Source organism: Solanum tuberosum, unplaced genomic scaffold (genome assembly GCF_000226075.1).
Source record: "Solanum tuberosum cultivar DM 1-3 516 R44 unplaced genomic scaffold, SolTub_3.0 scf00180, whole genome shotgun sequence".
Classification (NCBI taxonomy): domain Eukaryota; kingdom Viridiplantae; phylum Streptophyta; class Magnoliopsida; order Solanales; family Solanaceae; genus Solanum; species Solanum tuberosum.
The window spans coordinates 615,369-628,877 of NW_006239107.1; the positions used below are offsets into that span (position 1 = coordinate 615,369).

Sequence of the window (13,509 nt, forward strand, 5' to 3'; positions counted from 1 at the left end):
TTGCCAGATCCTTCTTAGATGATTAACTGTAGTTTCTTTCTATGAAAATTTGACATTAGTTATTTTGAGGAACTCTTTTTCTTTGTTTTATTTCTGTCTCACATGAATTCGTCTTTTCCTAATTTCTTTTCTTTGTGTTTCTTCGGTAGGTTGACCTAAGAAGGGCAAACAATACAGAGATTATGCTCACAAAGGTGAAAATGCCACTTCCAGACATGATGGTTAGTTTAGTGCTTCTCTTAAATATTTTCTATTTTCTTTATTTTTCTTTTTTGAAGGCTTGTCTCCTTTGTTTTCACAGAAAAATAACTCCCTGTTTTGTTGCGCATGCCCACACACACAGAGGGGGGTGGGGGTTAAGTCATGCAATCTAACTGAATAAGATAGTGCGATTCTATATCTTTGTTTAGGATAGTGAGAGTCTACATCTTCAAATTTTCTGAATTTCACGTCTTTCAGCTCACTTACAAGTCACAGACTGCACTGTGGGTTTTAAACTGTTCATGGCTAATAGTATAAGGGGAAAGACCGATCCCTTGTCAGTGACCTAACTCAATTATTTGCTTTCTTCCAATATCCAACTAGTTTAAACATTTCTTCCAGATCACATCATAGAATTCTAGAGGAAAAAGAATACTAGTGACAAAAGGAAAGCTACCTGGTCATGTAAGCATGGTTCACATAATTCAGACTATGTTTGGGTTATACAGAAAGAAAAACTGATATATTTTAAATGTGTTTGGGGTGCCCAGTCATACTACCCATCCTTATCAAGTCTAGTATAAGAGACCATTCATTTATTTTTCCTCCTTTCCTTTAAGCTTGAAAAGAATACAACAATACCTGTAAAGTAGGGGGAATAATTGATATAGATGGGTATTAGCTCTTAATCCAACTTATATTTGTTCATTGGAAAGAGAAAAGAAGAATTTCTCAGGCTGTCGGAATCCTCAGCCTCGGAATGAGGTTGATATGTTAATGTGGAATCTACTTTGTTGTTAATTAAACTTCTCATTGTGGTTCAAATGATCTAGGACCCCACGCAAGATGAGACCTCATAGGACTTTCCTTTCTTCTATTAGTTCTCCTTCATATTTCTACTTTTTCTTTCAACTATTTTGGTCCTTTGATATACAATGTGGCAAATTGCGGCTACATTGTGTCCTTCTTTGTCAAGGTGTACTAGAAATGTGTACAACCTGAAATCAGGGTTAAAGGAGAACAGAAAATAGAATTAGAAACTTCCTTTCCTCCGTGGTTGTACACACTGGGCTCTAATTCCCTTTCTCTTGAATATTCTTGCTTTGTCCCTTGATGATTTCGGTGTAGAAGGTTGAGGTTTAGAGAACCCCTAATTTTCAAGAAAAGACAAACTTTTATCGAATAAGAAACAGGCCTAAATAAAGAAAAATGCATATCAAGCATGCATATAGCATACCCAACTGGTATTAGATTGAGGCCAAGCTAATTGATTAATATTCATGCTTGTCCTCTAGTCCTCTCTTGTAAAATCAATGACAATGGTTCTGTTATGGCCATAGGCAGCTGCACTGGCAATGGATGAGTCAATTTTAGATGCAGATCAGGTGGAGAATCTGATAAAATTTTGTCCTACGAAAGAAGAGATGGATCTTCTTAAGGTAAAGTTTACTGATCTGAAGATCTTATCCGTCCTGACTTTGATTTCTCGTTCTTTTCTGCTCCTCTACTCCTTTCAGTCTCCTCCCTCTCTCAGTTGATATCTCTGAAAAGTATTATATATTCTTATTTTTAAATGATTGTTTACTAATACAACTACTCAGGGTTACACTGGTGACAAGGAGCTTCTGGGAAAGTGTGAACAGGTTAGACCATCAGTTTTATAGTTCCTATCTAATCACTGCAAGATGATGATCTTTGTTTTATGTCATATTTTATAAATGCCTATCGTTTTAAAGTTTTCATCTCTCTTTACTATGATATGTTGTCATGGGTTCTCTATGAAGTTGGGATTGTTTCAGGAAACATCCAACCATATATTTTGGAACTGAATTTGGTATAAAGAAACCTTTCGTAAACTAAGCCTCTATTTATTCATGATTTTGGGAGAAAGGTTGGCGAACAAGGCTTAAGTAAGAATTTTCCTGTGTCCACTAAGGGGATTGAATATGGTTACACATTTTACCTATTTGGGTTACATATTTTACCTATTTGGTCTGGTGACCGAAGTTTCAATTTTTCCGAGATTACTTTTCATTAATGAACTAAAACATAATAAACTTGGTTGGAAGTAAACAAAGGAGTTTTCTCCATTTTGATGCTGAAATCTCCATTGTGAGTGTCAACTTGTCTGATGAAAGAATCATTTACCAAATTCAGTTTGAAACAGATGTCATACAAAGCTTATAACATGGATGAAACAAGAGCTCCTTATGAATTCCAATATTCTGATAGAAAAATTAAGGGCCCTATCCTGTCAAAGTCTAGTATGCATCCGTGCATCCTAATGACCATTATTTGGTCCTAGCTATTTCCTCTCAACGTCTGCTGCTGGTCTCTAGCCTACTGCCGCATTTAAAAGTTTTTACCAACTTCTGTAAAAGCTTTCGGATATGTGACAGTAGTAGATTGTCTATGAGTGTCATAGTGAGAGGGAGGAAAGAAGAGTGTGTCAATGTTGATAGGGAGTGCAGAGAATATAAGAGGAGGTGGAAAGCAGAGAGCTAATGAGCATGTTGCATGAATTGGTATTTCGATAATAATAATAATAGAAAGAACTAAGGAAAAAAAGAACAGAAAAAGACAGAAAACGGGTTCTTTGATCTAGAAAATATTTGAACAACTTTGGCAACAGGTAGAATAGAAAGGAGGCATACACAAATTTGAGGGAACAGAAGAAAGAAGAATGGAGTTGCTTTGACATAGTTTAGAACCTGCACCTCTGGTATACTGACATCCATTGACCATCGTGCCACCTTAGTATAATTGGAAGTTGGTCTTTTCCCTTGGCTAGTGAGAATATTTTAACCAGCACAGAAAGCAATGAAAATTAACAATATTAAATAATAAAGTTTGTGAAATCTAAACTGACGAGATCTCATTGACCAAATTTTAATTGCTCAGGCAGTATATGTAGTTCTGACTAAATGATGAACTTATTGAGTTCTAAAAAGATCATTAACAACGGTAGTGGCCTTCTCCTGGTGAAAAAAGATTAATTAATTTGAATTTCAATGTTTTAGAGATAACTGAGTTGAGAGGCCATGGCAGGTGACAGATATTCATGATTATGACGACTTCACCAATGTTAACACCTTCTTATGATTGAATGATTAGAGTGGTCAAAGTCCAATTTATGATGTACTCCCTTGTTCCATTATCACGTTTGGGAAATTCTTGTAAGAATTGTTTCTTTTCCCTGCCATTGGAGGTCTTACAATTTCAAGATTCGAGGAATAGCTGATACTTGCTTTCATTTTACAGTACCTTCTAGCTTAGATCCCATGCTTCTCCGGTGTTCCTGATTTTACCTTTGACTGTCAGTTCTTTTTGGAGTTGATGAAGGTGCCACGAGTAGAGTCGAAATTAAGAGTGTTTCTTTTCAAGATTCAGTTCAAGGCTCAGGTTTGTGTGTATCTAGAGATCTTCTGTACTAAAGTAATTTCTGTGTCATCTAAATTTAGTTTCGTTTCAGGTGACAGACTTCAAGAAAAGCTTAACCACTGTGAACTCTGCATGCGAAGAGGTAATTTGCTAGGTTCTGCATCTCTTCTTTGTTCTTTCTTTTTATCTTATTTTTAACAAAACTCAATGTGCATGTAGCAGGTCCGAAGTTCTTTAAAATTGAAGGAGATATTGAAGAAAATTTTGTTTCTTGGGAATACGTTAAATCAGGGAACTGCCAGAGGTAAGAATTCCTGTTTTTAAAATGTCTCCGTGAGCATTACTTAACCCTTTTCTTTTTACAACCATTGATACCCATCATGTAGGTTTTCAAAACCTTCAACACTATCAAATATAAAGTAATGGGGAAACTTTTATTCTAAATACAATAATGGATTTTTTTTTGAATGTTGCAACTGGGACTTAATGCTCTTTGGTTTTGGGGAAAATTCAAAACAATAATTGCTTGTTGCTATAATGGGAAATAATTTTTTGATTAATTCAGGGGGAGTTTGGTTTCCATTTTTTATATCATTTTCTACCTAAATAAGTAGCATAAGCATTGACCCTAAGTATGTTGTTTGGTAATCAAAAATTAGTTGAGGTGTCAATATGAATCCTCTATATCCATTCTTCTCCATTGGAGTCCATTTAGTTTCACGATCAGAGTGCAAGCTAAGAAAGTTAAGCCACATTACTCATTAATTTGATATCCTTTGCAAATTTTTGGAAAGATGAATTAATATTCAGGATGCTAACTCATAGTTTTGCTCCAAAGTTAGTCAATTTTGCCATTTTGGGATCTGGAAAGCTTAGTGTAGATTCTTATTTTGGAAATATAATCAGTGTTTTATGAGTATAAAGACGAGTATGATTATAATTACTACTGTTTCTTGCACTAAGAACATTATGCTTTATTTATGTGGCTGAATTAGTTCGATGGAACATAAGACCTGATTTCATGTTGAAGTTTGGGTCAACAAAATTTCTAGATTAAATTCCATGTAATTCTTTACTCCAGGTTCTGCCATTGGATTTAAGTTGGACAGTCTTTTGAAGCTCGCTGATACACGTGCTACTAACAACAAGATGACACTCATGCATTATCTTTGCCAGGTACTGTCCGTTTCATCTTTGCTGTTTCCAGAAAGGTTCTTCTGTTCACATGATTCCCCTCTGTTTAATTAATTATTTTTTGAGACGGTAGAATAATTTTATGATGGGGGAGAAAACTCTCGCATGCACGTGGCATACCAAAAAGCAGAGAATCTACAATAAAATATGATTCTCTACCAAGATACCTCAATCTTCTATACAAACTGGAATCTCATGGATGCACGAAAAGGAAATCCAATTGATAAAGTGAAATTGCTGTTACACAATAAATGAATCAGCTGGTCAAGTTAGCTAGTTTTACCTTATGAGTAGTTAGTTATACTGTTGGATTAGTTAGAAGCAGTTAGCAAGATAAGATTCTTTCTCATTTCTATATAAGGCATTGTATCAAATCATCAATTGAATATACAAGTACACTTTCCGATGGAATTTTATTCTTCATCTTCTATCTTTTCATCCACCATAGCTGAATAACTTGAGCTTCTCCGCTAAGCTCCTGTCCAGCTGCTAAAACCTCGGATTCCTTTGAGAATCCCTGTATTTTGGCTAACAATTGCGGATTCTTTTCTGTCCATGAGTTTATTATGGATGAAACTTCACTATAAAAAGGCCACTACACTCCTTCCACCTCCCAGAATCCTAGTTGTCATGCTATAGCTTTGTTTATAGAACAAGTCAACCATATTTTGGAAGGTTCCTTCTAAACCTTCGGTCCGTTAGTCCAGTGAGACTCCCGTTCGTGTAACTTCTGAACCTGTTGGACTGTCGTCTCTTTTTTGCTGGAAATGCTATAATTGTTAGGCATTGTGAATCTCAATGCATTATCTCCACACCACTTGTGCCCCCAAAAATTAACCCTGAACCCTCTTCCCCTGCCATGTAAGTGACTATTACTGAATTTTCCCCCAATCCTTCAAAATGTTCCTCGCAGCCAAAGGAGTGTATGTTTTATCTTGTCCTCCATTCTCCTTTCACAAACCCATATTTTCCCTCTGTCATCCCCATCTGTAGAGTCTTCTCTCTATTTCGACTTCAGTCATTTCCCTAACAAGGCCTTGTTAACAACCCGGACATTTTTCACCCCAAGGCTGGATGAACTCTTTGCGTCATTATAGTCTCCCAACGAATCAAGTTAAACTTCCTAGCGTCATTTTCTGAGAACCTAAAAGTTCCTTAAAGTCATTCCAATTTACCTGTAATGCTGGTTGGTGCTTGTAACAAAGACATAAAGTATGTGAAAATGCTTGATAGTATGCTCTTCATTAGTACTTCATTTCCTCATTTTGACAAATACCTTGTTTTCCATCCCGAGAGCCTCTTTTCTACTTGTTTTTTTATCACTGGATTCCGTGTCGTTTGATCCTTGTTGGAACATCTAGGGCAAACCGATGTAGCTGCTGGGAAGAGCTCCAAACCCAGCAATTAAACACTTGTAATAAACTGCCGATGTTCTCAACTTCACCCACTAGGATGATCCCACACTTTCTAAAGTTGATCTTGAGAGATGACGCCACCTAAGTTACCACCTGTTATTGCTTTATCCATCATTTTTCTCAATGCTTCCATTTCCAAGATGAAAAACATAGGAGATAAAAAGGCATTATTAACTGGATTATACTATGTGAGGTTGTCATGTTAACATTATCTCTCTATTCTCAGGTTCTTGCTTCCAAGACACCAGATCTTTTAGACTTCCATGAAAGTCTTGTAAGCATGGAAGCTGCATCAAAGGTTATCTATCTACCTATCTCTTTGTGCTGATACTTCTTAAATTTATCCAGATTAATTAGAAATTAGTTTATCCTTGCAGATTCAATTGAAGTCTTTGGCAGAAGAAATGCAAGCAATCATCAAGGGGCTGGAAAAAGTTAAGAAGGAACTAGAGTCATCTGCGAATGATGGCCCGGTGTCTGAAATCTTTTGCAAGGTAAGACGGTGCTTGTAAATCTTTCATAAACGATGTCTCAGTTTTATCTGTTCACATTTTATAGTGCCCTACACGTTAGGAGTGTTGAAATACTGCATTTTAGGACTTCCTAGTTTTCTCCCTCTTCTTGTAGAATTGAAAATTGGATCAAAAAGTCCTTTTTCTGTTGCAAATTTTCCTTTACCAAGAACAGCCACATTTAAGGTATTTATCTTTCATGCCTCCCCTCTCTCTCTCTAGAAGGTCCATTTTTTAACCTTAAAGCAGATCAAGCTTTAATAAACAGTTGGCACTTGAATTTTATCAAACTTTAAACAAATCAAGTCCAAATAGAGCTCAAATATATATATATATATATGCTAAGCGGTCAATTTTGAATACAGGCAATCTAACTTTAAGCAAATCAAGTCGACCTCTTATGTGATATGTGAGAGTTTTCATTGGTCAAAGTGAAAGTTGGTAAGTGCCACACATTGGATGAGGGATGAGTTGTTTGTCTCATTATATGGTCTTGAGCAATTCTGACCTCATGAACTAGCTTTTGGTTGAGTTAGGCCCATGGTCCATTTTCTTCACAAACACCTTGGTCTCCCTTTAAGTGTATCGTTTTTACAATTATTTACCTATGATAGTTGATAAAATTAAACAAAGCTTTATGTCTCGATCAGTCCCTAATGGTTTGACAGCAGGATGAAAGTTGTTGTTGTTAGTGAGTAATTTTTCTTATCTGTATTCACTGACGTATCTCCCCTCTTCCCAAAAAAGAGGGTAACAGTTTTCTGGAGGAGTAAAGCACTGCTGTTTGCATTTGGATAGGAGATAACAAAGAATTGTGATTGTCATTTTCTCCTCCTACTTGATTGATTGATAGAATAGTCTTTTAGCTTGCAACTGAATTTTGATGGACTAGCACTATTTGGCTTTCTCATGTAGTTGTATATCTTTACCTTTTATCATTTTCTACTTTCTTTCCTGAATTCGGTAATTCATTTAACATAAGAGTTGATAGGATTCATTCCATGCGGCTATTAAGTTGCAATCATTTCTTAACTTGAAATTAGTATAATCTGTGCCATCTTTTGGTCCTTATAAGTTTGATTTTCTACGTCCGGTAAACCAGACCTTAAAGGAATTCATTGGTGCATCTGAAGCAGAGGTGGGATCTCTCCGGGATTTGTATTCTGTGGCGGTAATTTCCTTTGCATTTAGTTACCTCTTTGTTGTATTATGTTACAGCATCAATTTCTATAGTGTCAATGATATGTTTTATGGTTGTACTTGATGCACAGGGCAGAAATGCAGATGCACTTGCACTATATTTTAATGAGGATCCCGCCAAATGTCCATTTGAACAAGGTAGCATTTGTACAAAATATTTCATCCCCTCATTGGCCTTCTGGTAACAAAATTGAGCTGATGAAAGTGGTCCCCTAGAGTCGTGAACTTTACATTGTTGCCTTTGATGCCCTTCAGAGTTATACTACCAAATATGAAAACATAGTAATAGGTTTATTACAGTCACGCGACTGCTAATTGTCTTGGAAATAGAAACCTTTTCATAATATACTCAGCCTGTTTCAGAGGAAGATAATGTTGGATTCAATTAAGACTATGCCAGACATGGATGTGTATGGAACTCAAACTATCCTTTCTAGTTAAAATGAGCTAACATTAATCAAATCAGCATTTGACTAGTTTGCACCACCTGGTATTTAAGTTACATGCAAAGAGTTTACTAGAGAAATTCTGAATTTATGTCGGCATTGAATTTTATTCAATCCGGTGCATCTTATTCCATATATGCTTCATTTATGCATCGTTATTCTCATTTCTGTGCTAGTGCTTTTGAAGGTTTGACTCCTAATTGTTTGTTGTGTGGTATCTGTTTCATACTCTGCAGTCACTGCAACCCTCTTAAATTTTGTGAGGTTATTCCGGAAAGCCCATGAGGAGAACTTGAAGCAAGCTGAACAAGACAAGAAGAAAGTTCAGAAGGAAGCCGAAATGGAGAATGCAGAAAAGAAGCAGCTTAAAAAAGAAGGGTGAGAAGTAAATGGGGATGATTCATGCTTCAGGGAATTTTTGGAGTCATGTGGCCTCTGTCTGTTGGTTAACTAAGGACATTGGTCTTAAGTCAAACCATAAGCCTCCAATATTGATCTATCGGCTTTGGCTTTCTCTGGGCTCAAGAAAGAACGTCAAACATTAAAGCTCGTGAACCTGGAAATAGCAGAAGTGCTTTGTAGAGGGAAACTGAAAAGGACACATTCTTGTCTGGGCTCTTGGAGTGCTTTGCAGAGAGAAGCTCAAGAAAACACATTGTCGTCTGAGCTCTTGGATGATGCAAGGAACCCGTTGGTCCAATAATCGATCGCCTGGATTTTGTTATTGACGGGTGATCATGACTGCCGTCCGTCCTGGAGCGTGTGCTGCATGATTAAACAGAGAAATGCATCTAAAGAATGTAAATTTGGGTATGCATTTGTTGAACCTACACGATGGAGTCGTTGTCGGTGCAAATGTAGTTACTCAAGTGTCGGCGTGTTCACCTTGATATGGAGATTATGCCATGCAAAATGTAAATTGGAAGTGTAACATGAATAGTTTGTACAAAGCTCAACTAACCCCTGTAGTTAGATCTCTAGTTGATTCTTTTCATTGTAACATAGAAACGGGTTCCTTGTCAGGGGAATCCAACACGGAAAGTTGTACAGAAAGCATAGAAGAGGATAGAAATAGGTATTTTTAGCAATAGCAATGTAACAAAATGTAGGCGGTAGGATTAGTTTCCCACCTTCCTTAGAATCAAATTTTGGAAAATAATATGATATCTTCATTCATTGATCTTGAAGTCTTGTTATTTTTCATACTTGGACGTCCACGTGTTACTCAAGAACACCTTGTAATCTTGATAATCTACTGTTTGAATTTCCAATATTTGGAAGGAAATTTGCCACTTTGTTGATCTTCATGAAGCTATATTTACTCCTGTAGGAACCTATATTTGGACGAATTCACATGAGAACTTAATAATACATGATACAGAATCAGTTGAATTACTCAGTAAATTCACGAAAGCTCCTCTAAGTTCTTTATCAACACTACTGCATGGTGATCTCTGTCTTCAATCTCAATTTGAAAAGGAAAACATCCTTCTTCATCCATCTGGCAACTCGTTTTACAGCATTCGAAGAAAAGACAGCTAGAAATGGTATCAAGAACCAGAAGAATGGCATACAAATAAGCAATGAACATTCCTTCCAAAACAATAGCAGAAAAGCCTGTTCTTTTATGATGATAAGCTTTGACAATTCTGTATTGGTATAGAACTTCAACTGCAGCCAAGGCCAAGTTGAAAATCAGGGCTAAGAATAATGCTGTTGCATTTTTCCCTTTGATTAAAATACTAGCCTTGAGAATTGCCATATACCCTCCTATGTTCTCCAGTCCTGATAATACCAGTGCCAAGTTGCAGATGATCAAAGTGCTGGCTAAAATGATTGAACAAATTATTGCTCCTGTTGCTGAAATAAAGAGAATGGATCTTGGAGATGAAAGATTAAATCCGTAATTAAAAATATCGAAGGCGAAAAATAGGAGAGTAAAACAAGTTGCATTTGCTGAGATGATGACTATTGAGTTGCAAAGTTGAGTGAGAAGAAGGGAACTGTAGAGTGAGCAAAAAGAAGAAAATGCAGGTTTCTTGGATGATTTCTGATCACTAAGAGCTTCAATCACGGATGCCTTTGCGAAAAGAAGAGAGGTAAGGGTGAAAGGAAATGCAAGAAAAGAGATTGCAAAGGTTTGAGAAAGCTTGGAATTCAAAAGGGTGAAGAGCTTTGAAGAGGATGCTAATCCTGCTGCATCAAATAGAGAATGCAGGTGATCATGGATTGCTCGAAGGAAACACGTTGAGGGGACGAATGCTTGTAGAAGAAGAACTGAGGCAGCAAAAGGGAACGCGAGGACTGCTGCTATTGTAGTGTAAAACTGGTAATTCTGCAGAAAGATAAAGATTGATCTTCTGATAATCTTGCCAGTCCCCTGCATCGGAACAGATGAATAGTCTTTCATATGAGTATTTTTGAGGCAAAGAAGTTGGCAATGATGTTTCCTCCTCTATTTCAGAAGCAAACTCATTCTTCACAGTAATTGAAGAGATTTCTTTGCAGATAAGCCAACAACTAAATGCTGGTGCAGTAGAGTTGTTTCTGTTTTGTTTTGTTTGGACTCATTGTTAGTTTTGTCCTTGTGATCTCCAAAACATATCAAGTATTAGTTGGCTTAACTTTGTATTTAAAAAGACAGACTGTGGTGGGGGTGGGGGGAGGTTGGTGTAAAGAAGGGACATTACCAAAGACTTGAAAAAATAGATAACATGATTTACAATGAGAACCTTAGCAATGTTTTTGGCTTTTTTTATTGTTTTGCTTGCTGATGGAAAAGATAGGCCCTTTTAGATGGCTTGGAATATACTTAAACGTACAATGAAACCAACTATTTATAAAAGAATCATTTAACGTAAGGGAACACCTTTGCCTTCATGCGCTGACTTCATTCTAGCATATATAATAAGTAAACTGCAATCTTATTTCTCCTGCTAATAGTTTTATCTATGTTGTTATTAGGATTTTTTAAAAATAGTTACTAACCATTTGTTTGGTCACGCCAACTGCTGAATAACATGTTGCATTATCGGATGAAACAGAACTTAATCATTACAACAAAGTCTCAGAAATATCTAAAAGATTACCATATGATCAGTCTATTACATGCCATCTCATTAATTTCATATGGTAAACTTCATGAAACTTCCCTCAGAGAATGTCAGTGGTCTCGTTACTTTTTGCACTGTGAAAGTGCATTGTGCTTTGCTTCCCTCGTTCCAACATGGATCTAACAACTTTTACTTCCAGGGACATAACATGGCAAAACCATAGCACCTACCACACATAAGATCTCATGTCCAGGGTGCTCTCAAGAGTTTCCACTTAAGCTCTAAATCACAGGACTGAAGGTTGATAGGGAGCAGGAATAACATTCAATCTCATTGCACACCCGATAGTGCATGTAGGCCACAGATGCCTTTGATTGGCAGCGGAAAGCAAGCTTGTGCCATTTGTGTGCATGTAGAACAAGGCGTCATTCTGCATTCATCCATGAGCTATAGTACATCTCCGTCCCAGGGAATTCTGATAATACAAGAGAAAACTATCACAAAGATGCTATCAACTGACATGTTCACAGATCATCCTCGTGTGAAGAATCCAAATATTCTATTTGTACTTCCTCCTCTTCCTCTTCTTCAACATCGTCATTGCCTGCTGAAGAAGGTTGCCCATTGACATCTACATTCACACCATTGGCCTTCCTTACAAACTGTCCCCTCAAACGTGGTCTCTGCTCTGCCAGTTGCTTCCGGTTAATATACCTAATCTTCTTGTCAAAACATCTTTCCTTTCTCTTCTGTCTAAACTTCATCAAAGCTGTCTCTCTTAGATCAACTTTGCTCACCTTGATTTCAGCAGAAGATGAACTGCCAAATGAATGCCACGGATGTGCTTCTGGCAATTGACCTGGTTGAAAGCACATGCCGATCGGGTAGAAAGGATATGATGATATTCCATGCATATGAGGATATCGCGGCATATAGTTGTATTGAGGCAACATAGCTGAATTAGCATGATTATGGAGATGTTGCAGGCTCTCGTGATAAATTTGAGTTGACGGCATCATGACTTGATTCATTACTCCTGAAATATAATAGGGATAAGGAGTTTGTGCATGAAAACTGGAAACACCATGCTGAGCCTCATTTTTGAGATGCATATGCACCTGAGAGAATTCCTCCATTTTTGAGATCCTGTGATGTGGAAATTCCTGTGATAAAGGGGGAGTACATGACCTCTCAATAGATAAAGACTTTGGAATATTGTTGCTTTTTGGATAGCCATCACCTTGCAAGTGACTTTCTACATCTCCAGTGACTTGTATGTTAGTATCAATGTGTTCATGTCCTCCCAATGAAGTCTTTTCTTCAATCCCCAATTGCTGAGGCACACTTCCATGGATAGAGGTTGGGCTTTGGCCATTGCTTTTCGGCAAGCTTGACTTGACATATGTAAAGAAGGCAGAAGACTCACCTATCTTCAATTCACTCTTCTTAGGAAATAGTGAAATTTCTCCTGTTAAACATATGCATATGCCAGATGAAACTCATTTGAAGATATAGAAAAGTTGCATCTCTCAAAAAGTATTCAGTTTCTCTAAGCATGTAAAGCAAGACATATCACCTAGTACTCAATTTTAGAACCTGTTAAATTGACTGACACAAGAATTTCGTTTCACGTGATTATAATCCAAATAAAACCAGAACACACGGAACAGCTACTACCATCAAGTTACTTACAACACGTCACTATGTACAGGCATTTCTACATCAGTAAACAAGAACTTAATAACTGCTCTAATATGCTTCACATGGAGTACATCATTCTCTTAGTATCTACCTCAGACTTTTGGCACAGTATTATAGCGCGTACTTATCTATTTTTCCTGTATATATGCCAAATCTACATGCTACATAAAGCTTACTTCTGCTTTCTTATTCACTCTTAGCTTTCTTAGGCATGCCTTGTAACTTCTAAATAGTATAACTTCAAACGCAAAAGCAACAGGAAAAATACTCAAGTTCCTAGAAACTTAGATAACAGTCAAGGACGAAGGGAAAGAAAATCTCACTCACCACCATTTCCAACAGGCCCAATATTCATTACTTATTACTGTTTTTTTTTTTTTTTTTTTTTTTTTGGGGGGGGGGGGGG

General features: G+C 37.0%; 2 protein-coding genes across 2 annotated transcripts in view; both read right to left on the minus strand.

Annotated features, from left to right (window-relative positions):
- Window positions 1-9,731: 9,731 nt before the first annotated feature.
- On the minus strand, window positions 9,732-10,933 carry LOC107061960 (uncharacterized). The gene has a single exon (XM_015312027.1). The coding sequence runs from the start codon at window positions 10,757-10,759 to the stop codon at window positions 9,755-9,757; it is 1,005 nt and encodes a 334-aa protein (XP_015167513.1). The 5' UTR covers window positions 10,760-10,933; the 3' UTR covers window positions 9,732-9,754.
- A 382-nt stretch (window positions 10,934-11,315) lies between these two features.
- Window positions 11,316-13,509, minus strand: part of LOC102582324 (two-component response regulator-like APRR1) — a 7,036-nt gene continuing 4,842 nt past the window's right edge. Inside the window, exon 6 of the mRNA XM_006354708.2 lies at window positions 11,316-12,870. Coding sequence (XP_006354770.1) covers window positions 11,927-12,870 — 944 coding nt within the window. The 3' untranslated portion in view covers window positions 11,316-11,926. The remainder of the gene's footprint in view (window positions 12,871-13,509) is intronic.

Excerpts from the sequence above, each read along its gene's own strand:
- LOC107061960 (XM_015312027.1), bottom strand. The coding sequence starts at position 10,759 with ATGAAAGACTATTCATCTGTTCCGATGCAGGGGACTGGCAAGATTATC.